This window comes from Diplotaxodon limnothrissa, linkage group LG11, assembly GCF_057381915.1.
Source record: "Diplotaxodon limnothrissa isolate DT_005_m linkage group LG11, D_limnothrissa_male_GT1.1, whole genome shotgun sequence".
In the NCBI taxonomy this organism is placed as follows: Eukaryota; Metazoa; Chordata; class Actinopteri; order Cichliformes; family Cichlidae; genus Diplotaxodon; species Diplotaxodon limnothrissa.
Genome location: NC_140606.1, coordinates 26713135 through 26739466, shown reverse-complemented (window position 1 = coordinate 26739466; position 26332 = coordinate 26713135). Strand labels below are relative to the sequence as shown.

The following is a 26332-nucleotide window of genomic DNA, read 5'->3' as shown; positions in this document are numbered from 1 at the left end:
GTGCTGGCTCAGAGTGCACTAAAAAGCGCAAAATTTCTTGGCTAGACAAACACAACCTTTTTTATTTATTTATTTATTTTATTCTTCTTGCCTGTCCCGTTTGGCTCTTTTGCCATCAGAATTATTGTCTAAAGGCAAAGAAAGATGCCCAACGGATTTACTTTACCAAATTGACCATCCCAGCCTTGCCATAATGGTCCATTTGATTCACCTTTTATTGTTTATTTTATTTTCACTTGCTGAATACGGGACAGACTTGACTGGCGGAAAGAAGGGGAGAAAGAAAGAGGGAAAGAGAAACAGCTGAGAAGAGGGACGGGGAAGAAGGGCAAAAAACAAAAACCAACAGAATGGGCAGAAAAAAATGCATATATCAATCACCTGGATCACCTGTTGAGAAAGAAAAAAGAAAACAAGCAGAAGAGAACAAGAGTAATAGAATAAACAACATCACAATGATATATGGGAATATGACAGTAAATACTAAATATTAAACATTATTGTGCAGCTCATAAGATCAACAGAACACAGTGTGCTTTGAGGTAGGAGCCAAAAAGGGTGTAGTTTGTGGGTGTGATCACCCGTGTGTACACCTGTGAGCATGGATGCGCTTGTTTTTTTAAAAGGTTCCTTCATGTAATGATCTGCTAGAGGGTGTGGGGGGGCCACAGCCCCGTCCTCCAGGGCATGAAGCAGGTATGGAGGAGATCAAGACTCCAGACATCCAGAGGCCCCCAGAACACAAGAGACCAAGGAAGACCAACAGAGGGGCAGCCGTGCCACTGTCCCACTCAGAGTGCACTAAAAAGCGCAAAATTTCTTGGCTAGACAAACACAACCTTTGCTCACCACCAGATTTGGCTCCTTGCAACTTCATCCACTTCCCAAAAAGGAAAATCAAGTTGAAGGATCCCCATTTTGACACATTGGAAGAAATCCAGCACCCACTGCAGAGAAACAAGTGCCAAGAGACACAGTGGTACTTGTAAGGAACAATCTAAAAACAGAATGCTGCTGAAAACCACCCAGAAGTGCACCAAACTATGACCTTGAAAGTGAGATCTGCAAGTCTAGTTCATGACTGAGAATGGACTTCTCAGTTAACTAGAAGATCCTTTTTTGCACTTAATACTTTGAAATAAGCGAATATTTGCATAATTTAAAAAAAAATATTTTTTCAATTACAGCTAAGGAGAGCAATTGATTTTTCTGCTCACTCTGCAAGTGACAAAATGGTAAAATGCCAAAGCTTGGCCAGTTACATTGTTGCAGAGTTGAAGTTAGTACTTCACCGTATCATTAGAGAGCTAAAAAATTAAGGAGAACCCAGCTTTCATCTCTACACCATCATGACTGTCACCGAGCTCCAAGTGTTGTGCGACAGTTTGGCACGTTACATCACATGCCTCCACTGAACGTGTCTTGAAGCCAGTAGTCTGAACACGATGTGAGCATATTCAACTGTTTGGTCAAGAGACCATTTCACAAACTCTGATCCATATCAAAGTAATCTAAAAAAAGTGCCATGAGATAAGGTATTTACAACAAAATTTACTTAAAGCATCAAAACTAAAGGTACTCATGATGGCCTCTGTCACTTTTATGTTATGAAATAGTTGGATTATTATCATACTGCGATTGTGATGGACATTCTGACAGATGAGGTCAGACAGGAGTCTCTGAGGACTGTGATGTTTGCAGATGACAATGTGATTTGAAGTAGGAGTAGGGACCAGGTGGAAGAGAACCTGGTGACGCGGAGGTATGCTCAAGAGAGAAGAAGAATGAAATTTAGTAGAAGTAAGACTACATGCGTGTGAATGAGAGCTAGACAGAAAAGGTAAAGTTGCAAGGAGATGTAGTGAAGGTGGAGGTGAGTTTAAATACCATGCAAAGCAGCATATAGAGCACAAAAAAAAGGTGAAGAAGAGGGTGTAAGCAGGGTGGAGTGGATGGAAACGGGTGTCAGGGTGGTTAGTGGCAGAATTATAGCAGCAAGAGTGAAAGTTTATAAAACAGTATTAAGACCTGCTATGATCTATGTTTTGAAGACAGTGGCACTGACCAAAAGACAGGAAACTCGAGGTGGCAGATTTGAAGATGTTAAGATTTTCACTAAGCGTGACCAGAATGGCCAGGATTAGAAATGAGAAAATCAGAGGGAGCAGTTAGGTTGAGTAGTTGACAAGTTAGACACGCAAAGTTAGGATGGTTTGGAAATGTTCACATAAGGAATAGTGGATAAATTGGACAAAAGATGTTTAAGATAGAGCTTCTAGGCAGGAAGAAAACAGGAAGACCACAGAGAAGATTTATGGATGTGTTGTGAAGGATATGAAGAGTGTTGGTATGACAGGGGAGGATGCTAGGGATAGGCTGAGATGGAGGCAGGTGAGACCCCTCAAGCGAGCAGCCGAAAGACGAAGAAGAAGGATTATTATCGTCATCCTTTAACTAACATACAGGCGCAATTTTAATGCTGCAGTTTAATCTGCTAAAGCCAGATTTAACTGTTTGACGTATTGGAGCAATCGTTGCATTATTTTCCATAAATATTTGGTAGAGTAGAATTTTAAAGTGAGTGCAGTACATTACAGCAACTGTGATATTTCACCACTTGTCAATAACACACACAGTTTGTCATAAACACTGCTCTTAGTAGTTACTGTGGCTCAAGGACTCTTAGCTAATGTTTTGTTTGCTGTGATCCTAAAACGATTTCAACCTTCCCTGTCAGTCTTGAGGCTCCTAATATTTGCAAATATATGGATAGTGCCAGATGGGTGGTACTTGCCAGAGAAGATAATGAGAAGAGCAACTGAAAGTTAATTCACTGAGCCCTACCTCCAAATAACTTTTTTCCGCCTCATAGGGCCATCTGGTACCTCATGCACGTTTTTTGCATGAACGATTACAAAATACTGTAAAGGTGTGCTTCGGTCACTACTCTCCTCAGAGGGATGCAGAGGAGTGGCAGCTCAAAGACTCCCATTACTGACAAGAGATGATACTCCAGATGCATTAGAGCAGGAGGAAGCAGTGACATCCTTGACAAGAGGCCTGAGAATCCTAGAAGTGCTCCAGCACCCTGAGGATTAGTGAGTGTCTTTCCCTGCATATTATCATACTTACTGCAACGTAGCTGCAGTCACAATAAGGATGACTGTGATGAAACATTTAAGGAGAGGGACTGCCAAAGCAAACAAATCTACTGCACAAGCACCATTAACAGTTTATCATATATATCATATAGATACATATATATTTATATATACAATCAATAATGACAGCCCTTCATCATTTCATGCTCTTTTACTTGTCACATTCAGTCTACAGGTCCATCATAAAGAATTCCAGGAAGCATTTCTCCATTTACAAACACGTAACAAGTGCCTACGAACCACTTTTCATGCAGTCTCAGTAGAACTATTAAACAGCTATATATACAACCCGGATAGTGTGTCATGTGGATTCAGTTTCTGCCCACTGGGGAGGTAAAAACATGTGAGTCTACATGCACACATGCATGCATGGGAATGTATGTGACTGCCAGGATGTCAAGTAGTCTCTAGAGAGATGAGTGTGAAGATTTGTTATTTCTGAGATAATCAGTCGGTTTTTGGATGGAGCAAAAAACTCGGGTGGCATGCTGGCGGTGACGCAGTGAGGTCGGGGTGGCAGAACGAGACGGGGAGGCCGCATAGGTATGAGGATAGGGGTACATAGTTAAAATTCAAGTATTAAGTTTCCCAACCTCTGCAGTGAAATGCATTGCGATGAGCTCTGGCCTAATTATAGAGGAGTGGAGTCTGGGGGAGGGGGGTGTTTGGCAGAGGGGTTAAGAGTCACTCTGCAAAGGGGTGAAAATGGGTGAATGTCAAATTGGAGGGCAGACATGGTGTCGTGCCAGCAGAACAAAGGAAGGCAGCTATTTTATTTTATTTTATTCAAATCGTTTTAATAATAACCAATAGTGGTGCCATATACTGAGCACAGTTTACATACTGTAAACCAATGTTTCCTGTTTGAGACGTTAGCATCCTATGACAAAAATAAATTGTATTTACTGCATTGCACATAGAGTGATTAGAGACAACACCACAAGCATTGACCATTCATAAAGCACAAAACAAATCCTTTTATATACAGAGGACGCATGCCCACATACTTCTCTGATATCAACATAGTGTTTCATCTGTTTCATTCAACTTACATTCATCTGCTACACTGAAGCAGCATTTACACAAGTGTAAAACACAGGTAATAAAATAAATAGTAATACATAAAATATTAAGATTTAAAAAGCTTAACAGAATTTCCTGCATGTACATGTAATCATATAACATGTACATGATATAATTACTAGCGCTATCAAAACAAAGCATTTGCTACTGTTTAATGTTGATATATGTCAATTTAAGCATGATATAAATAGAAATAAAAAATAACAATATTAAGCAGCCTGATTCCAAAGTTTTCACTTGTTTATTTATAATTCGAACAGATTAAAGTCCAAATTTGGTTTTGCTATTGCATTATTTTGTGTCACATTCTTCCAAGAACAGCAAGCGGAGATTAGAAAGTCAGTTGACATTAGTAGGCATGAGAAATGAGTGAGTGTGTAGATCAACAAAACATTTTCCCCTTATCTTAAATTATTGTTATACCAATCTAGGTCATGTAAACGTTCTAACTTGTGTCATGATCTAACCTAACTGTGCCCTCATCAAACTTAAACTATGGTGTAATGTAATGAATTCTTCAAATGCACAGCTAAATATTGTAATTTTGCCAATAGTCACATCAGAAAACATTAGTATGAGAAGAGTTTCTCCAGGGCATGGACTACACTGTATATTCTAATTTAACTGTGTTTTTAGGGAGAGGTGAGCTTTCATACAAAGCAGACTATGAACATTTTCAAACCTCAAAAAAAAAGTCTTAGCAATTAAAAAGAAAAGCATCTGCACGACTTATCCCAGTATAAAGGTTGGGTTTATATGTTTGTACAGCTACAGGCGGACTAACAAACCTATTTGTGACGCAGGTTTGAGTAAATACTAAAAAAGTCAGCAGTAGCCCCGTCAGTCATTCGATTTTATGCTAAAATGAACAAAAGCACTTCGTTGCAAAATCTACCTCTGCAGGCCATGCTGTGTTGTGTATGTGTTGTTGACTCCCTTTCATAAATTTAAGACCAAGTTAGTATGGCTTCTCTGGCAAAACCAATGCCAAGAGCAAGCTTGACATCACAGCTGTCAGAAATCAATTTCTCCTTCCTCATAAGCAAAGACGTCGTGAATACTGTGTGCAGCATCGGAGGGCTAGGTGTCGCTGTTCTTGTGTGGAAAACATTTCTGCCATGGGCTGAAAGGAAGAGCGAGAATGATGAAGAGGACGCCTCCAAAAATAAGAATGCCTCCCGCTGAGCCCACGCAGGCCACAGACCAGGACAGTTCATGGTGTAAAGGTATGGAGTGGTCACTGGACAGTAAGGCCAGCACAGACTGGTGGAATATGAGGACAGAGAGCAGGACCAGTACACCTGCATGAGAAGATAAAAAAGTAACAGTAACATTTAAAAGTTCAATCAGCAGTTACAATCCTTAAAATACTCATGAAAATATTGTCCTAGCATGACTAAAAAAAGAGTCACATCCCACCTGATAGGATGAAGCAGAAGGAGGCTGGCTTAAGAAAGAATTGCACTCCTTTGCTGAGCGACATGGCGATGCATATGGAGCCCATCACCATCATGGTCAGACTCAAAAGGGCCAAGACAGCTGCTGCTAGATTCAGACCTGTGAGGGAGAGCAGCGAGAAATAACAAAATATAAAGCGCAGATGTTCAGAAGTGCATGCAGAAAGAAATCTGCAGCACAAAAGATGGAGGAATTATTGTGAGGTCTGGAAACTAGTTATGTTACACCACCTCACACATGTTTGATTCCTCTGGGATTTTGGTTAAATCTGGATTTTTGTTAAAGAACAAAAATGATGTCATCTGTGCTCCTTCCTGTACTGGCTCTGCTTAAAACAGATTTTCCTGGCATTCCAAACCTGAACAGGTGCGACCCCAAAAAATAGCCTGTGCCAATTGTGCTGTTTTTGTTTTGTTTTTTTGATTCTCCAACACGTAGATATTATTTCATTAATAAAAGCATTGCAGATAACAGGAATGGTCATAGTTGGTCAATTCCTTCCGTCAGAGTAACGAGTAACATCACAGACTAGCCACCTCTTATTATCATTTTTTATTCTCTTTTTAAACAAATAAATAAAATCATATAAATATGTAACTCTACATACTTGTGAGTAATTTCAACAGAATTTCTGTTATTACTGTAGCCCAGTTGCAGTACTTTCGTAGCCCACCCCGGTCAACACTTTAGGAATCTATGCTTTGAAAAATTGCCACAAAGTTAGCATAAACCGTAAACACAGTACAAAATAGATATGCTAGCTTCCCGGTAGCTCAGAACCTAAAATGTACTTTTCTGTAATAACCAGCAAGGGGCGACTCGACTCTTCTGGATGCAAGAAGATTTGTGGTTGTGCCTATGGGTAAATGACCATCAGCTTCCTTTCCTATTTGACCTCTGTAAAAAAATTACTGAAACGTTTATGGGCTCACTCACTAGTTTCGGGTCATATTGAGTAAAAACTAAGTACATTTTGTAAATTAAGGTCACTGTTAAAGTCAGAAAGGGTTAGATGGGATATGCTCATTGGCTAATGACTTATGATTGAGAAGTGGTATACCCTTACTTATTTTTCACAGGACTGTGCATATCTGTTGGTGTGATTATGTCAAGTCTACTGTGCAGCCACTGACAGCAAATCTTTCCCACAGCTCATATGTCAAATGCCGCCTTCTCTTTAACCATATCAGCAAGCAAATTTTCAAAACAGCCTCTGCTCACAACTTACGACCAAAAGATAAAAATGACTGATGTTTGCTGTGATGTAAGTAGCCTATTAATTCTCATCCAGCTTATCTCCAAACTACACTGAAACCAGTGGCTCCCTGGGCAGCACAGCAAACACATTAATCAGTCTGATAGCTTATGGCTTGCTTTGGAAAAGGGGTGGCAGTGGAAGTTAATGGTCTAAAACATGCAAAAACCACCAGTACGGTCCTGTGAGCACCGCAGTGAGCATCTTTATTGAAAGAAGAAGCTGCTGGTGTAACTGCTAATGTGTATGTCCAGGGGAAGGTGTAACATCTCACTCTTCTTAGTTGTCTTCTTGAATATGACTGCATTCTCCCCAGAGGTGAAGAATTTGAAGTAAGTACAGTTGGATTCTGTGGGCATAAAGAAGAGATCAGACAAAGAAACACACGTGCACCCACGCGCTCGCACACGCACTTACACACTCACTCTCCTATGGACGACTTCTTGTCTTCTCTGATGTGCCTACTATGCATCCATGCACTCTGTCCTTCCAGGCATCATTCCTATTTATATCGAGCATTAGCTGGAATACCCAGAGACACACACCTCTTCGCACACAAACACACACACATACGCACACTCCAGCACTGCACATATGGTGCCGCCAAAGAGGGTGAGAGACAGCAAAACACTAAGGGTGGATGGCAGAGGGGAGAAATAGTGGTAGACAGAGAGAAGGGGCAGATGGAGGCTAATGAAGGGACATGGCTACAGAAGACGGGAAGAGGATGTGCCGGGTGAAAAAGAAGGAGGAAGATGCGAGAAGTATGGATACAGGCTCAGAGGATGAGAGCGGTGAAAAGGAGGAGTGAGTTGCTGGCAGATGGAAGGGTGGTGAGTGAAGGGAAAGAGAGAGGGTAGCCGCAGATGGAGAAGGAGGTGAGACGAGCGAGCAGGAGATGTCAAGAGGGGGGGGGAAACACAGGGGGGTTAGTTAATACTGCATTAGTTATACACTCTCACTCGGTCCCTGCCTGTCCCCCCTCGTTTCCCCTTCTCTATATTTAGACAAAAACTGTGAAGTAGTCAGATTCCGTTTGGCTTCACAAGTGCATAGTGATGACTTTCACCCACTGAAAACTATGTGCTCCAAGATGACCACGTGCATGTGCACACACACACACACACAGACACACACACACACACACACACACATATTCTGACATCCTTCCTCACCACACAAATATAGCTGTGGCTGAGGGCATTTGCAAACATTTTTTAATGAAGCAGACCGTCCATTTGTCAACCATACTGATTTTGTAACACATTATGCTATCACAGTCAACTGGTTTTGCTCCCACTACCCCCGCTGAGACTGTAATTATTGAGCCGCCATGTTTCTCTCCAGCAGGCAGCGAAGATGGATAGCTGGTGTCGGGATGACAGACACGGCATCGTCAGGCCGCACTTTGAGCGGGACGGGAGCCAGAGGCATGTAAACAGGGATGTGAAATGGGGAACCATAGATGGCAAAAACATTTGTTTTCCTGCAAACATGATGAGCCCACGGCCATCTGTGACAGGCGGCGTGGGCCAACAGTGTTGGGACGTGTGATGAAGATTGTCAGAAGCATACTGGCTTCTCTCAAACACCAACAGAGCATCTTGGAATCATATCTGCCAGCTCGAAGCAGTCAAAAAGGCACAAAAGATAAATTAGCAAAGGATAGATAAATAATCCTTGAAAACTGGATCATTAAGTTGTATATGTGAACCACTTGTGTCTCTGAAATTTAAAGAGACTTTGTGATTTCTTCAGACCGCTGCTGGGTCCTGGCAGAATCCACGAGACGTGTGATTCCAGGAGCAAGTCTTTCTCCTCCAGTACCTGCCTCTTTCCATCTCCAGACTCACTTTTCAGACAGAAATAGGTCATTGTGCAGATAATCGGCGCACTCCGGAGAACATAACCATGGTCAAGTTGAATAAAGTGCTTTTAGAAAGAACCTGTCACTACTCTAAACATGAATGTCCGTCAGCACAATAAACCTCTGGTTTGCCCCTTTATCACCTGTCTGCACTCTTGGTAAAACAGGAGATGATTCGATGCTTAGTCAGGAGAAAATCTTAATATTAATAATGCCCTGTTACACAGATCATGTTATGACTGCCAACAAATATGCTGTATATTGTATCTGCATGCTGCTGTGTGTTGGTCCAGCAGGATCCAAACTGATAAAGCACCACTGTGTTTATGCACTTGAATGCATTTTCACGCTTTATACTTTTTAATGATTCAATTTGCACATTATCTGTAGGATGACCTAGATACATACTGTATCTACACAAGCGGCTTCAGATACCCAACTCTCATTATTCCTTTGCAAATCCACACAAGTGTACATACACACAAGGAATACATTTATTTTTAAATCTATATCAAAACTCAGAAAAATGTTGCTCAGAAAAATGAAGACTGTTCGCGTTGGATGCAAATGACTTTTTTAAACAAAGTGGCAACAGAGCTTTTTTCAGCCTCTTATGAGTTCAGATACAAAGATCTACAAATGTATTCGCAGGGGGCATACATTATGTCAGCTATGACAGCTCACTCTTATTTTACAACATTTGTCATGGCACAGAAAACCTACAGTGATTAAGGGTGATGTCAGCAACTTCTTTCCACAAACAGTCTCTGACCCCTTGCTGTTAATCCACTTTGATACCGATACACATACTGTAACATGGTGGCAGCTTCAATTCAGACTTGCAAGGAAAGCAGACAGGGAGTTAAACACAAAATAGTCCCTGCAGAAACTCACCAGCTCATCTTGTGCAGATCAAACAGATTTACACAAATTCACACAGACACACACACACACACACCACTCTGAGGTCTCACCTCCAGGTAGATCAGCAGGACCACAGCTTGTCCTCTCTGGGTCTATTTCATCCACCCGTAGGGTGCGGATGCAGCCCTTCCAAAGGCCGTAATGGGCCAGCTGGCAGGTCTGGTTGCCGCTGAAATTCTTTGGTTGGGCCAGCTCCACCCAAAACTCTGTCCCCATGCCGAGCACCGTGAGGGTCACACCGACGATAGAGACAAAGAAAGCCAGCTTGATCTTTCCCTCCTGGCTGTCGCTCAACTTGTGGATCCGCCTCTGTCCTCTACCACCTTTCATTCCAGCCAAACCTCCACTCTGTCCTGCCACCCCTGTGCGACCCTCCTCATCCTGTTGTACAAAGAAGTTGGACCACATACTGATCTAAAGTGGCCAGAACCGAAGAAGTACAGGGGATGGGACGGGACACCTCAAATGAAGATTAGAGAAGCAGATAATAGATGAAAAGTGTTTTAATTAGAATCAAATAATGAGATGTTTTAGGTTCGGAAGGCGAAAGTTTGCAAGAGAGCTATCAGTTGTCCTGTGATGGACGGGAAAATTGAGCAAAAGCAGTGAGAAGATCAAGTAAAAATAAATGGGCTGGACATAAGAGATATGAATAGAACTACTGTGAAGTGGAGAGGGGGGCAGATGAAGTGAGGTAATGACAAAATGGGATAGATGGAGGCAAGGACCAGGAGAGCTGTCTGTCTGTTTTCCGTCCAGGCTTCTGAAAAAGAGAGATGAAACAGGAAGATGAAAGAGTAGCCAGCATATGCTTCACCAGAGCAAAATCCTTTCATCACCAGCGTAATATTTAATTTCCAACAGCTTTATCAGCATCTACAGTATTCCCTCCCTAAAAGCCATATGAAATGCTCTCAGCCAACAATAGATAAGCCATATGGCAGATTTTGCAGGAGATGTAGAAACAATTCGACTGGAAGAGCTACTGGAGTAGGTTTGTGCAAGGTCAAGGTGAGAGATAACACCGTAGTGTCACACCGGACCACCCAGCTTCCAATTTCCCAGATGAGTTGACAACCCATCGTCTCTCTGAGCAGGTACACTATCTCTGGCTTAGACACAGATCCCCTTTGATCTGAGGGGATAATGGATTGCCACAAATACCTCTCAGGCTGCATTACTTATACCAGGAAAACTGGGAATATGTAGCAGCGGCTGTGCACTTGCACATGTGTGCTTCAGCACGAGTTTGGTCCCAGCTTACAGAGACTTTCAACTGTGAGCGAGGGACCTTTGGAGCGATTTAAACAAAGTGAGTGACGGGGCACAACGGTGTCGATGGTCTGCACGAGAGGTGATAATTCAATCCTGAACCCTCTGACAGAGAGAGGGGGCTATAGTAATTAACTCTGCTGTGAGGTCCAACAGGTCACAGAGTGGAGGCGAGAGGCCTGGCCAGTTAGGAAAGCAGCACCAGCAGGCCACGCACAGTTGGCGAATCACCTAATTCAGAGCTTTGGGCTGACAGCATCAGAGGTTTTATTTAGGCAACATGTGCAAAGTCTCACCGCAAAGCCTTTGTCTTTGATACTTTGTAGTATGTGAGGAGACATAATAATAAACATAATAAACATGTAACAAAAAACATTTCATTGTCATTTAGTCGTGCTGCGTGTCGTCTGCCCCGCAATAATCACAATAATAACAATTCAGTAAGAGCAGACAGCATTTACACAGAGCATGAGAAGATGGTTCTGCAATGTCAATAAACAATAATATCAGCTTATCAACAAGCACTAAGTGACAGTTGGGGTAAAAATCCTTTTATAGCTAACAAAAGGCAGATACATACGTGTGACTAGTGAACCAAAGGTATGGAATAGCAACCGTGCATTAAAATAACCCTCCAACATTAACTGTAATAAAGGACATCAATACTGCAGCTGCTGACAGCCAAATTAGTGGTCATAGAATTACAAACCTTGATCACATTACATTCATATTAACCACAGTGTGATCAGACGGCTCAGAGGAGCCAAGCTGCTCTCAGGGTGGGCGACACAAACAAGTGCTTACTTTGCAGTAAGTGAAGGATTATCCTTAGCAGGGTATATAGAGCATGTATACAAAGTTATATACTATAATGCAACGAAAACTTTGGTGCAGTAGCCTAAATTCTAAAGCGTCTGAACACAGGATATAACTTCATGCTGCATTTTCTGTCGTGAAAATTAGAAATTCTCTCTACTGCTTGACCGGTGACAGCCACCGCCACCTGTGTGACACGTGGGCGTAAGAAAGCAACAGCTGGCTAATGCACTTGATTGAAAAGAAGAATAAATCTGACCTGTGTCGTGTGTGTTGTTCAGCTCGAGAGGAAGAGAAGCATGAAACTTAATAGAGGGGGGAGAGCAGTGATGTGAGAGTGAGTGTGAGAGAGAGAGAGTGAGAGAGAGAGAGAGAGAGAGAGAGAGGAAAGGGGTCGGAGAGAGGAACGTAAGAGTTATGGAAAGTGAGTGTAAAGGAGTAGAGGTGGGGGATGTGAAGGGGGTTGGAGTCTGGTTGGTTAATGCTGTTGCCCATTAAATGCGTGTGCATCTGTGTGTGTGTGTGGGTGGGTGTGTGTCTGGTGTTTGGCCCCCAGACTGTGCTTACACCTCACGTTTAATCTCAACAGCATCCAGCTCATGCTCCATAAATGTTTCAAATTTTAAATCAGCAAGGAAAGGTGCTGCAGGGTGGTCCGCTCACATGATGACAAGCCTGCCAGCATGATAAAAAACATCTCTGTATCTGCGACAGCCTTGCTGTTTGTGTGTGTGTGTGCGTCTATTTCGGACAGCCACCTGTTAATGACATTAAGTAAGAGTGAAGGAGGAGTCTGTGTTTATATGAGAGGGACCAGAACAGCATTTTACAGCAACACAATACACTGTGAAGAGGTGAAAATCTAACAGAGAGACAGATTGAAAGTGTACTCGGGGTTTAAAAAGAGCCACAGCATGCAGGGACGCATATAGAAGGGGGAAAAAAGACGTATGAGAACAGGAGATAAAAGGGGAGTAAAAACTGTAAGGGAATGCTGAAGTCTGAGGTAGCTGCCGAAATGGACAACACTGGCTGAAATGAAGCAGTACAGAGAGGAAAATGAGAATGTGCAGCCCCCATTTCATTCCTCACTGAACAAGGTCCAGGGAGACTTCAGAGGCTCAGGCTGATCTTGTGGAAAGCTTTTCTCGTGGCCCATCCCTGCTTGGCCGTTCCACAGTTTAGGTTACATACGTGGCACAGCGAGAGAGAGAGAGAGAGGGAGGGAGGCCAAACCCTGCAGCCAGCAACACTAAGGGAGGGCGGGGATGGGTGGGGGATGCAAACCGAGAGTGAGTCGGGGACAGAAACACATAACAGGAGACAATTGCAGAAAAGGGACAAAGTAGGCCGCAGGCTGTGACAGGGAAATAAACACCTGGAATGTCCAAAAAAGTCAAACTCTGCTTCTCTTTTCCTTTTTTCAGTCTGCAGACGGCCTCTTCAGACAGAGGTCACATGCTAAATGCGTGACATCCATGATAGATTAATTAATGTGGAGGACAGCTATCTGTTTTAAGGCACACATGTGTGCCAATTCTTTAAAATCGCTTCCTCTAATTACACACACCACCACTGCTCATCCATCATATAAGATAGATCCAAAGTGTCCACAGGCAGTTGGAGGCCATCAATATTCTACATTATGCTGATGTGAACAGTCTTGTTCATATGTCTTGTAGTGCCCCTGTCAGCAGTGCTGATTTATGCTTGTACTGTACGCTCATGTATGCACTCATGCGCATGCCGTTCACACTTATGATTACAGCTACAGAAAATTCTTAGTTTCATGCTGCTAAGTAGTACTGACTAAGAGTATTTGCCCACTTGAAGCATCTGATGATTTTCCTACTACGAACAATCCTGCAAAAAGCTTTAAAACTCAATAATGAACTTGATAAAACAAAAAAAGGGACTGCAGAAGTATCCTGAGTATCCGGTAAGGGAAAGGGGGGACTTTTATATCTGTTCACCTGCTGGTTAACACAAATATATAATCAACCAATCACATGGCCAGTGAGCGGTAGTTCTCTGGGTGTCTCTGCGTTGTTGATGCCAGAGGTCAGAGGAGAACTGCCAGACTGTTTCGACCTGACAGGAAGGCAACAGTAAGTCAGATAAGTTCCCGTTACAATCAACGTATGCAGAAAAGCATTTCTGATGGAACAACAGATCGGACCTTGAAGCAAATTCAATGTACCACTGTGTCACATAAAGAGATACAGGTTCCTTCTATTAGGTAGTAAATTGTTGTTAATCAATCTAATTTTTGAACAGATCAACGAGTAACTGATCTGATACGATGCTCTATGATATCTTCCTGGAGAAAAAGACACATTTTTATTAACAGCAGCTGTCAAGGCAGATGCCACTGAGACAGCAAAAGATAAACTGACCTTTTGGTATACGCCTGGAGATCACTGAGAGCGATGTGGACAGTTAGGAAAAAACCCTCAATCTTTTCAGGGGTAAGACTTAATAACTAGATTAAAGTAAAAAATTAATGTTCAGTCATACTGCTGGATGGCTTTTATTAAGATATATTTATGTATGTGTCTTGGTACACATTAACAGCTATACACCAAATCTATATGTGCACTTAAACTTTTAATAAGTGGTGCTGAAAGGTCTCGAGAGCCTTTTAACACCACAAGGGCAGGGTAGTTTCTCTTTTCCAGCATGCAAAGGATTTGTTTGACGTCACTCTTTCGACTGACCAATGCTGGGAACAATGGGAAAGTGCAAGAAAGTCAATGAAGTTATAAGAAGGAGAACTGCAGATTTAGAGAAGTTGTGAAGGTCTCTTGAAGCTATTTCCAAAAAAACATTCCAAGATCATCCATTATTTTAAACATGTAAATGTAAGTACAAGTAATTCAGGTATATCAGCACATTTCCACGGTCCAAATTCTTCATCTTCACCTCGAATCAACAGCAAGATGGCTGAAACTTGGACACTGTTGGGTCAATAATCAAAAGCATGTTCAGGAACAACCCGAACAAAAGCAAACCAAAAGTGGTTTTGAAAAGCAGGCTAACATTAGCTAATGCTAAACTAAGCCATGCTAATGGACTTACCAAAGCCCTGAACTCAACCCTATTGTATATTTGTGTATTTATGCTTAAAAGGTGTCTGTGCCAGGAAACCAACCAATTTTAATGAACTCTACCAATTCTGCCAAGTAGAGTAGTAAAATATCCAACCACAAAATGCGAGAAGCTTGTTGATGGATGTTGATGGAATTTACTAATAGACCAAATATTAATATGATGGATGTATATATCTGATGCCGTATATTCCCACCCGGGAAAAAGAACAGTTCAAAGTGGTCATTAAAAGCCCATAATTACCATAACATTGATGAATGAATGTATGTAAACTACAACTATAAATTCCCAAATTTCATCACCACCATTACCTTATACATTAATTCATGCATCCTGGGATAAGCTGCCTGCAGTCTTTGTGCAGTTTACATGTTCTGTTTAGTAACAGTTATGTTACTCTGTAGATTCATATTTTAAAGTTCCAGTTTCCTGCCCATTGACCCTTTTCTAAATGATAAACACTACAAATATGGCTTGTCTGCATTGCATTAATGTTTGATCTCTTCTATTGCAAATCATTGACATTTTTACACAGGTGGAAGAACATCAACAGGACACATTTCTACTAATGTTTTTGACATGTACGTATTATTAAGTTCTTTCTTGTGAGGTGTTTACTTCGTCTAACCTCCTGTGGATTAAATACAAACTGGATCATGTACTCAATGTGTCCATTCTATTCCACTGTTGCACTCTCCCACTGCTGCAGTGTTCTATCTTTTTGAATGAAGATCAATGGGGATGCACTGCCTAGAATGACAATGACCATCACCAGAGTCTTGCATCCGCCACTAGAGGGAGATAATGTATTAACAAGCCTTTACTGCAGCGTTAGGCCTGGGGAGGGCATACAATGCACTTGAGAGAGGGCTGCCAATAACATTCAGCGGCTTTCATGACAGACAGCCATCTCTAAAAGACTCAGGGTCAGCTCTCCATTTTTGCTCCAGTGGACATGGTTTCAACTGCATGAGAGAGCTGCTGATTTACCTTTGTCCTGAGGGAACTACTGGGTAGTGAGTGTTGCATCAGAGGCCCTGCTGCTGCTGGGTTTTGTGCAGTGAGGTGCAGCGATGCAGATAGAGCTGACACAGGATATTATTGCATGACAGAGTGTAGTTGCTTTCCTGTAACCATTTTACATGAAATCCAGGCTGAATAAGACAATCCAGCTTTTGCTCTGCCTTACTCTTTGTACCTTGTGAGATGTAGAAAAATAAATGGGTTAATTGGAAGAACATAAATGACTTGGCTCAAAATAAGCCTGAATCTATCATCAAGATTGACATGATTCAGTTGGATTTTTTATATATATGAAAACTATATGCTCACGGTCACTTTATTAAGTACACCTGTTCTAATCACTCATGGCAGCAACTCAATGCATTTAAAGCTTGAGAACGTGGTCAGGATGACCTGCTGAAGTTGAAGCTGAGCATCAGAGGAATGGGAAGACAGGCAATCAGTCACTTGTTACAAGCGAGCTATGCAGAAGAGCATTTGTCAATGCAAAACACACAGAACGATGAAGCAGAAGAGCTATAGCAGCCGAAGAGCATGCTCCTCTCTGTTAGCTAAAAACAGGAAAATGAGGCTACAATTTACACCTAGATTGAACAATAGAAGACTGGAAAAACATTGTCTCGTCTGGATTTCTACTTCAACATTCGTTTGGTAGGATCAGAATTGGGCTTAAACATAAAAAAGATCCGGTCTTGTACAAGAGGTTCAGGCTGTCTGGGTGTGGTGTAATAGTGTGGGGATATTTTCTTGGCATACTTTGGACCCCTTAGAAGCAACTGAGCTTCAATTAAATGCCACAGTATTCCCAAATATTGTTGTCCATCCCTTTATATCTATTCACTTTTGATGACTTCTTCCAGCAGGTTGACACACCATGTCACAAAGCTCAAATCATCACAAACTGGCTGCTTGAACGCAACTATCAGGTCAGTATGAATCAAAATCTCTGAAGAATGCTTCAAGCATCTTGTTGAATCTATACCATGAAGAACTGAGGCAGTTGTGGCCCCTGTGTGTGACCAATGTTTATACTACTCTTACGTAAAAGTCAGTCTAGTGACTGTGAAATAGCACCATCATTTGGACATTACCAATAACTACACAGTTTGATTAATTATGCTATCAGGTCAGTAAAGCTGACTGTAGCTCCAGTCTACTCCATCTCCATTATCAACTGTGCTACGGTGTGGTGAATGGATGTGGGCGTGCACAGGAAAAGGAAGCACAAAGGGAAGAAAAGCAGTCATGTAAATTCATGTTTTAATCAACATTTGAAAACAAACTGGACAAATGAAAGACTGCTTCTGCTTTTATAAACTATGTGTGGCTTTTAGGTTTTAAATCATTTAAGAAATCACATTTTTTTCCAGAGAAAAAGAAACTAAAAGACACTTAAAAAAAAAAGAAAAGAAAAGCAGATTTTCAGAAAGTAAGGAGTAACATCTCTAAAGTGTTATCACTGACACAGTCTCTCTTTCAGCGCTGTAAAGCAAACCAAAGGATCAAATGAAAGCACAGTCTCAAGCCCATACAGTTTGAACATGTGGTCCTCAGAGGATACAGGGCAGAAGATGAGGGAGATGAGCGATAAGCAGATTGTGTCTACGTACACAGGGACTGTTTTCTATCAACCCAACAGCTGACCTCAGATTTAGTGAAATTACCAAATAGTTCAACAGCAGAAAAATGACTAACAGTGAACACTAAAATTTAAAAATCAGGTTACTTTATTTGTTTTCCCTAAATAATCTCCTCAAAGCCCCCAAATTTCTGAAGGAGATTGTAGTATTAGTTTTACTTTTAACTCTGATTTTAATTTTTTGAAAGACAAATCTGGCATTTTGTGATTTTAGTTTCACTCTGCAGTACAACATGAGTCGTGGGTATTAGTCTCATGTTTATTTGGTCTTGTCAGAGGTGAGACGCTGCACAAACAAACAACTGGGTCCAACACATCTTACATCCCAAATCTGCTGGGAAACAAGGAAAAATGTGAGCTGGCTGAAGGACAAGACAGTAACATACATGAATATATAGACATCATTGGTAGAGGGGTAAGCCATATTTCTTTCAATAGCAAATTGACATGTAATAACATTAAGGCTTGTTGGTAAGGAAGAAATATATATCCCCCCATGAAATCCCCTCCCAATCTGTCTTTATTGTCTCTTAAACTAAATCAGGGCTGAACTGCTGAGACGAAACAATCTCACCTTTAAAATGCTGTTCACAAAAGATGGACGTGACAAAAGTTGCAAAAATTTGAACAAAAACAAGAAAGCGCATAATTAAAAAAAAAAACAATTCTCTTTTTTTTTTTGCAGTTTGTGTTATTCTAAGGGACTGAATGCAGGGTGATATTACAGCTGAAATCAGTGAAGCTACACACAGTATCAGAACAATTACAGTTGACATTCAGATAGAGTCCAATCAGACAACAGATTTTCTAGAGATCATCCTGAAGGGTGGGGGGCAGCAGTCTGATGAAAATGAAGGAACATAAGGAAAGGACAGAGTCCAGACAGGGGGTGGAGGAAAAAAATAATAATAAGAGTGTTCTTTTGCCTTTCTAATGATGACAGAAAAGCTGAAGTGGATGTTACAACTACTGTGTATCTACACTGGATGGTCAAATGAAAATGCCCTCCCATCTTCCTCTCCATCTCCCCAAAACCTCCCTGTCACATTTTTTTTTTTTACCCCCCAACCAGAATCTTCCAGTAAGTGCCCTACCGCGGCTCCTTCCTAATGTACTTAAAACAGGCTAACTCCATTTAAATACAAACCTTAAAGTGTGGCACCCCCCCTCCCACCCAGAAATGACATCCCTGTCTCACAAAGTATAAAAAATGTTCGCCCAACCCCTGGACCTATTATTACACACTTTTTTTTTCTCAAAAATCTTTAACTTGCCCACCCACCCAGCTACACCACTAGCAACCAAACCTAGCCCCCTTTTATTATGTACTGAAAACAAACCCCATAAATTCTCCTCCTCCATTTCCAATTCTGTCTTAACTGCTGAATATTTCGTGAAGATCTCCAATGATAATCTGGATATCACCACTGCCAAACAAATAATACTCCCAGATCGACCTGCAACGTTGCGCTACACACACACACAAAAAAAAAAAAAAAAATCACTTTGGGGGCTGATTTGGAAACTGGCAGTGCACACCCTCCCCATTCCCCTCTTCTCGTCATGCGCCCTCTACCAGAAATCCCGGCGGTGATAGGCGTCTGGATCGCAGTATTTGGTCACCACCACCCTGTTGGCAAACTTCCTGCCTGTCAGCCCCTGCATGGCCTTCTGGGAGTCAAAAACTGATGTGAACTCCACAAAGATCTGAAATTTTTTTAAAAAGATTAAAAAAAAAAAAGCAGTGAGGGCTTGTAACATCTCACAGCATTGTTTACCACAAGTCAAATGTAAACGGCTCCTACCTTGCCGGTTCCAGGCACTTCCAGGCCATCGACAGGTCGAGGTATCTCAATGCTTTTAACTTGGCCGTACTTGCTGCACTCATCCCTGACGTCCTCCACAATCTCCTCGTACTCTTCGTCATCCAACAGCTCTTCAGGGGCCACCATGTTCATCAGGCACAACACCTCCGTGGGCAGACCGCCCATCTGAGTCACGGAGCTGTTCAGACCTGGCACCTGCAGCGTCACTGGAGTCTGGTTTATACTCGACTGGAAGGAGACACACAAAGGTTAGATGAGGCATTTTATAGCACAGCTTTCTCTACATTTTACAGTAAACTGTATAAAGCCAACAATTTAATATTCTTTACATCCATTTTCACAGCTAAAAAAACAAAACAAAACAAAACAAAACAAAAAAAAAAACAAAAACAAAAAAAAAAAAAAACTACTGGCCACTGCCACCCACCAGACAAACAATCTCAGTCCAGCTTAAACTCAGTTTGGTCTCCAATCACCGTTTTCGTAAGTGTGGTTGCAGCTTTAACCCTAGGTAGTGTCGGCTGCTGGTTCATAAAATATTGAGAAAATGTGTTTTCGGGTGAACACGTTTTAACTGATTTCATGCAGAGCTTCAGTCAGCAGTATTTCATTGGCCATAGCCGATTAGTAATAAATACGATCTGTTTCATATTTTATTATTATTGTACCGTATCCAATTGAATCCGAATGGATGTACTACACAGAGATTAGTTCAGGCAGTGATAAGGAAAGTGCTGCTACATGCATTTTTCCTGCTTTTATTATAAAATAATAATTATAAAATAATAATAAAAGCAGGGGGAGGCAACTAAAAATGTACTACATTTAGATGTGCACTTGTAAATGGTTAAATTTAAGAGTAACTTCATGAATTGCTGGAGAAGAGTGGCCAAACAATCTTTATGCATTTTACACTCTCTAAAAGAGCATCGATCCTCCCACCACCCGCTGTCATCTGTCCAGCTCCTGGACACTTACCAGAGTTGCGTTCTTCGATCCCACACTGGCTCTTTGCACCAGAAGCTTCTTGTCTCCCAGCTGCATGCCGTTCAGTCCAGCAATAGCCTATAATGACATAACAACGTTGAAAACCATGCCTTCAAAAACTCATACTACAGAGATAGCATTGTATATTCTGTTGGACTGGTTACCTGGTCATTAAGGTTGACATCAACATATTCACAAAAGGCATATCCTTTGGATAGGCCTGTGGCGCTGTCCTTCACCAGGTTAAAAGCCTTCAGAGGGCCAAATGACGTCAACAGCTCTTTCACCTAGCACACATGATGCATAAAGGTCACTGCAAGGCATTTCCAATGGTTTCCAACAGGTCTCATGAACACCAGACACTCCCAACATGACACCACTGTTCAAGATGTGTTACTGGGTAACATGACAGCAAACATAAAAAGAATAACACAATGCTCCTTCTCTTTCGCTTCTTCCAACAGTAAGTATAGTGTCTCTATGTTTCAATACTAGTGGAAATTATATGCCGATGTATGCACATTTTTTTTTTCAGAAAAGCACAAGAAAGAACAGAGTACACTCTGGGGTTCTTTAATCTTTAGTCATGTGAGAAATACAGGACTCAAAGTATAACAGAATGCAATGTAGTGTTGTTTGGGCCATTTTGCAAGGTGAGTGTGTAAGTGTATTGTGCAGAACAATTGATACTGAACAAGCTGTACTGCACTTATAAGAAAATATGAGCTGTTTAAGGCACAAACACTGACCTGGTCATCATTCAGGTAGTTAGGCAAGCCACCAATGAAGAGCTTGTGAGCAGAGTCTGGGACTACTGTGGACACCACACCTGCAGGAGCAGCAACAGACAGAAACATTAATGGAGAAATTGAGTTCACACAGATTACAATTTGCTGAGAATTGTGCCAGAAGTAATTAGAGTTAAAAACCATTAATTGTCTGTATACCAGGCACATAGACACTGGGGTTCTCGCTCATGCCGGGCAGGGGCTGGTAATCGTGGGGACGGCGAATCTTAAGACTCTGGCCTTGAAAGATGATGCCATCAAAGGCCATTGCCTGTGTTGTTTCATCCACAGAACGGAACTACACAAGACAAAAGATGGCTGACTTCAAAACTGCGTATTTTAATAAGGTTTTAGTATTATACCAAGAGAGAACAATCAGTGTTCATGGGAAAATTGACTCACCTCAAGGAAGGCAAAGTTCTTATCCTGATTGATCTGTACTGCAAGAACGGGATTGCCGGGGGCCTGAGTAAGACCACCCAAACGCATCTGGGCATTAAAGAAGTCCATCATTGACTCCTAAACATAAGGGAGGGGAAAAAATAATAGATTGTGTTAATTTGCACAATAACAACCAAACACAAGTATAAATTACTGCAGGATGTTTATAGGGCAGGAGCCAAAGTCAAATGCTGTCCTGTTACTCACCTCTGTGATACCAAAGGGGATATTGCCCACATAGAGCCGACGAGCCTGTCGGGTCATCTGGCTACCCACTACAGGTACTGGGGTTGGAGTAACAGCCAGGCCATCTGGAGTCATGGTCGGCAGGAGGGCTGTAGCTGGGATCTGGCCTGCAGCTGGAGCGTGAAGACAGGAAATATTTAACAACCTCATTCTGTTGTTTCAATAAAGCCATGTGGCAGATTAATACGCACATAAACGTGGAACTATTATGCTCATTTCTATTCTTCATATTTTGCATTTTTGGACTCCATTAATCATTTTTCATCTTAAGCTGGGCCTTGGTATAGCCCCTTAGTTCTACTATGTTTCTGTTAAGGGTGAAAACGAGTAATTTTACACACACTGACTATGTTTAAAATATGATGGGAAAATAAGGAAGAGCATAATAGATCCACTTTAAAGGTGTCTTTCATTCAAGTAAGGCAGAATCAAATATTGTAGTAAACATATAAATAGATGAGACGAGAAGGAAAATGGATGGTTACCTTGCATGGCTTTGTACTGCATGGGAGTGATGTGTTCAAAACCAGGTGGAGGGACATCCCAGTACTTCTTCACCTTCTTCTTCTTCTCACGGTGGGGAGAACGGCTGTTTGAGGAACACACAATCATCATGTAACATATCTCTCATTAGCTCACACTGGACTACTACAGGAAACGATGGTTTGATTTCAGAAATGAACAAAACAGACTACATTTCAATCACAACACTGTAAAACTCATGTTAAAGATGATAAAAGGGATAGAAAACCCTCATCCAGGCAGTTATTTACATACTAAACGGTAGACAGAATCTAAGAAGATAATTAAAATCCAGTTGCTGCAGTAATGCACAAACCAGCTTTGTGTTAGTTTGCTGTATTACCTTCCAGCATTGTCCTGGGGGAAGCTGGATGGTGAGCTGAAATGACATCGGAAGGGTTTCACATTTCTCTCAAATAATAAACACATTAACCAACATTTCCACTTGACAAAATTAGAGCTTCCATTTTGAATACAAGTCAGTCACTAAGTGAGCCTCACAGCTGGCACGAATTCAAACTATTAATGAGGCAATGAAAGCATAAATTACATAGTTAAAAATTGAGGAGCCAGATATTACATCTTTTTAACTACTCACACTGCATATCTGCAAGTAACGCGTTTTATACTGGTACCGAGAAAGAAAAGAGTCAAGCAGCAGTCAAGCAAAGAGGTCACATTCACAGCCAATAAGAAGCAGGAAACTGGAAAACTTTGCAGAAGTCCGCAAGAGAGTGAACATAATGAAGCAGTCACAAAGGAGATGTGTGACTTCAAATGAGAAGTTATTGTATATAAATGCAATCCAAAGGTGAAAGTGAAGGAAAGACTGGCTAATCGTGAGCATAAACACATACGGTTATGTGTTGCCCCGTCAACAGGCAAGCTTTCATCTCTTTGGTATCAAAGATGATGTTCTTAGAAGAACGGACAATTTTCCCACAGCAAGAAGCTTAACGAGATTTGATCAAAGACTGCAGATCAGGCTTGTCACGAGAAAAAGTGGGAGCACATTTCAGAGACACCCGATATTATGCAACTTCAGAGTGAATATGCAAATAATCTACGTTTCAGAAAAGATTCTTTCTGGAGTTTTATTAATAGACCTGAAATTCTTTTTAAAAAACAGTTTTGACTCTTGATATTCTGCATGATGAGTTCCACAGTCGACAGGAAGTGGCAGAAGCTCATTGCCTAAGCTAGTTTTTAGTTCTGATTAATGTGTTTAAGTGCATTTGTTGTCCTGAACAGCAACACAATATGCTATTAAGACAGAAAAACCAAACAAACAAACAAAAGAAAAAGAACAGATGACAGCAAAAGCCAGGAAGGAGAGGGCTGCATTTTGCAAACATAACAAATTTTTATAGTGTCAGTTTTTTGTGCGCATGTGCTTGAGTTTGGAATTTGCAGCCACCTACTGTGCGGCACGATGTCAGTGCAAAGTCGAGGGTGTTTAGACAAGCTGGTGTTTCAACACATTTGTATTGCATATATATAGGGCAATTTAAAACTTCAAAAATTTAGTGTTTACATGTTTGTGAGATCCAAGTTTACTTGGACTCACAAGTAGCTTTCATCATTGTACTAAGAAGGTGTCCAGAGGTTAATATAATCTGATCTATTCTTTGCAGATGCTTTATTTTCGGCCAGTGTGATGACTATACAATGTACACTACATTCCAGTATAGTGGGGCGATTCTTGATGCAACACAGTAGCTTTGACTGCTTGTTGGCCCAGATGTGGTACTAACCTGCGTCTGTGTCTCCGCTCCTTACTGTCTCCACGGCGGTCTCTGCTGCGTCTGTCCCTGTCTCTGCTCCTCCTCTTCCTCTCTCTGCTGCGACTGCGGGACGAGGACCGACGGTGGTGGCGGTTCTCTTTGTCCCTTTCAGCTGTAGGAATTAAATATTAAGTGTTTAATAACTTGCATGACTGCACATAAATGGGATACATAGCTAGCTGGGGATATACACCAATTAGCCACAGCATTAAAACCAGTGAGAGGTGACACTTAACACTGATCATCTTGTGGATGTTTAATTGAAATGTACAATCCACATCCAACTACACCTCGTTCCCACTGCCTTGCACTCCTAGATAGCAAAAGAAAAAAAAAACTGCAAGGGCCATGAAGAATGGCTCAAAGGATTAACACAGCCTCAAAACTGCATCATAACAATTTGAAAGAGTATTTGTAGGATCCATTCAGACAAGCTGGATACAGAATATCCACTCACAACCTACAGGACCCAAAAAGATCCACTGCTCCCTGTCTATGGTTGAACAAAAAGCCCATGTCCATAGGCCACAAGGTATTTCTGAAGCCCTATGGAGAGACCACACAATATTAGTCCTGTGTACCGTATGGGTGTACACATAGCTTAATTTACAGATTGGTAAAATAAACCAAATAAACTTTACATAGACATAAGACCATAAGCCTTGTAGTGCTATACAGCAGGATATTTGAAATTATAAGGAAATGCTAAAGTGGTTACGTTAGCATTTTATAAATAAATACTGGTTATGGTAGCATTTTAAAAACAAGACCACAGCTTTTATAGATTAATAACGTGAATAACAGCTCGTAGAATTTAATAAACCCCATCCACTACACGGATGCAGCTCATAGTGTGCGTGTATCTATACAAATCTACCTTGAAAACAGTCTGTGTCGGATAAGTTTTTTTTTAACTGGTACAGTTACTGGTTGTGTGTCGAAAAGTTAGAGGCAATAATCTAGTAGTAACAGTAATCTGGATTAGAAACGTTCAGTGCACGCAACAGCTGCAAAGAATGAATGCTAGCTGCACCAATTATTCAGTCAGCTGCTTTAAAGAAACAGTAACCTTTATTTAGTTTGTATTTGGTTACCGGTAAACTTACAGAAAAGTCGGAAAAATGCTCATCCAACAGAATAAAATGACGAGCAATATTCCCGTAAAACTGTAGGCTAGTAATTTGCTAATACTGTTCCAGTAAATAGACATGGCCACAGTAGGATACACTGATGGCGGCCTGTACAAACAAAGGCACCATTGGCGTTTCTAAATGCTGATGCAAAAAGAAAAAGTGATTTACCTTGTTTGTTTTCAGATAACTGTCTTTCGAATTCGTCGAAGTCCGACATCTCTCTGCTGAAGCCTGCTACGCTTTCGGAGATTGCGTTGCTCAGTTGGCGGTGGCTAGCTTAAGCTAGCAACAAAGTGAACAACACTTTTAAAAACAAGTGTCTTGCAGATGCAGCTCCGGAAAGTTAGCCTCGACTAGTAGCTTACCTAACGACAGATTTATCGAAAATGTTTAACTAGAACATATATTAGCGGCAAAGTATTTGTTTACAACGTAACAGCAGAATCATTGATAAAGAAAACGTGTTCGCATGGGTTAGCCTGCTAACGTTAGCTAACTAGCTTGTAGCAAAGTCCAGAAGAATAGTGGGCCCGTGGCTCCTAGCTAGCTACCAACGCCGAATGAATGAGCTTCTTTTCGGAGCCCAAAGCGGATCCGGGGAGTTAATGATCCACGGGAGCCAGTTGTTCGGCTTTACAAGACAAATATATGCGCTTTCAAATATTTCGAAGCTAGAGAAAACAATTAAGACTTCGGTATGCCCGCTTTTTTTGCTCCGTCTCCCTGGAGCTCCGTGACACAGGAAGTTGATGAATGCCTTGTTTCCGGTGAGTGAGAAAGAAGAGACGCTCCGGTGTCCGTTTTCGCTTGTTTTTTATTCTTTTCCCATCAGAGTTAATTTATCTGCTAAGGACATGCTGAGTCCCAAAGTGTCAAAGTTTTATTTTGTAGTTCAAGTGAAGATGAAACCTTTAACTTCAGTCTTAAACTGCTTTTTTTTTTTTTTTACTTCTTCCTTAGGGGTCGCCACAGGCCTCCATATCACTCTCTCTTCTTACC

General features: G+C 41.4%; 2 protein-coding genes across 3 annotated transcripts; both read right to left on the bottom strand.

Annotated features, from left to right (window-relative positions):
* Positions 1-561: 561 nt before the first annotated feature.
* Positions 562-12179, bottom strand: cacng6b (calcium channel, voltage-dependent, gamma subunit 6b). The gene is made up of 5 exons (XM_085366477.1): positions 12096-12179; positions 9799-10511; positions 7232-7306; positions 5664-5801; positions 562-5545 (listed from the first exon to the last, which is right to left on the bottom strand). The coding sequence occupies exons 2-5, from the start codon at positions 10154-10156 to the stop codon at positions 5325-5327; spliced, it is 792 nt and encodes a 263-aa protein (XP_085222603.1). The 5' UTR covers positions 10157-10511; positions 12096-12179; the 3' UTR covers positions 562-5324.
* A 6649-nt stretch (positions 12180-18828) lies between these two features.
* On the bottom strand, positions 18829-26063 carry u2af2a (U2 small nuclear RNA auxiliary factor 2a). 2 transcript variants are annotated; one of them, XM_085365540.1, is made up of 12 exons: positions 25502-26063; positions 24171-24312; positions 22760-22795; positions 22380-22483; positions 21856-22007; positions 21610-21726; positions 21349-21505; positions 21169-21248; positions 20584-20706; positions 20411-20497; positions 19412-19660; positions 18829-19313 (listed from the first exon to the last, which is right to left on the bottom strand). In XM_085365540.1, exons 1-12 carry the CDS (start codon positions 25548-25550, stop codon positions 19179-19181), a joined length of 1431 nt encoding a protein of 476 aa, XP_085221666.1. In that variant the 5' UTR covers positions 25551-26063; the 3' UTR covers positions 18829-19178. The 2 variants fall into 2 exon arrangements, with proteins under 2 accessions (XP_085221666.1, XP_085221667.1); XM_085365541.1 differs by having other exon boundaries at positions 21367-21505.
* Positions 26064-26332: the final 269 nt, after the last annotated feature.

What these genes read in the sequence shown, in the direction of transcription:
- u2af2a (XM_085365540.1), bottom strand. Translation starts at nt 25,550, where the DNA reads ATGTCGGACTTCGACGAATTCGAAAGACAGTTATCTGAAAACAAACAA. An exon ending in GAGCGGAGACACAGACGCAG is followed by an intron (nt 22,796 to 24,170) that starts GTTAGTACCACA and finishes ATGTCATTTCAG; the next exon opens with CTCACCATCCAGCTTCCCCC. An exon ending in ATGTCAACCTTAATGACCAG is followed by an intron (nt 20,498 to 20,583) that starts GTAACCAGTCCA and finishes ATGTCATTATAG; the next exon opens with GCTATTGCTGGACTGAACGG.
- cacng6b (XM_085366477.1), bottom strand. Translation starts at nt 10,156, where the DNA reads ATGTGGTCCAACTTCTTTGTACAACAGGATGAGGAGGGTCGCACAGGG. An exon ending in CAAGAAGACAACTAAGAAGA is followed by an intron (nt 5,802 to 7,231) that starts GTGAGATGTTAC and finishes TCTCCCTCACAG; the next exon opens with GTCTGAATCTAGCAGCAGCT. An exon ending in CTTCTGCTTCATCCTATCAG is followed by an intron (nt 5,546 to 5,663) that starts GTGGGATGTGAC and finishes CTTCTCATGCAG; the next exon opens with GTGTACTGGTCCTGCTCTCT.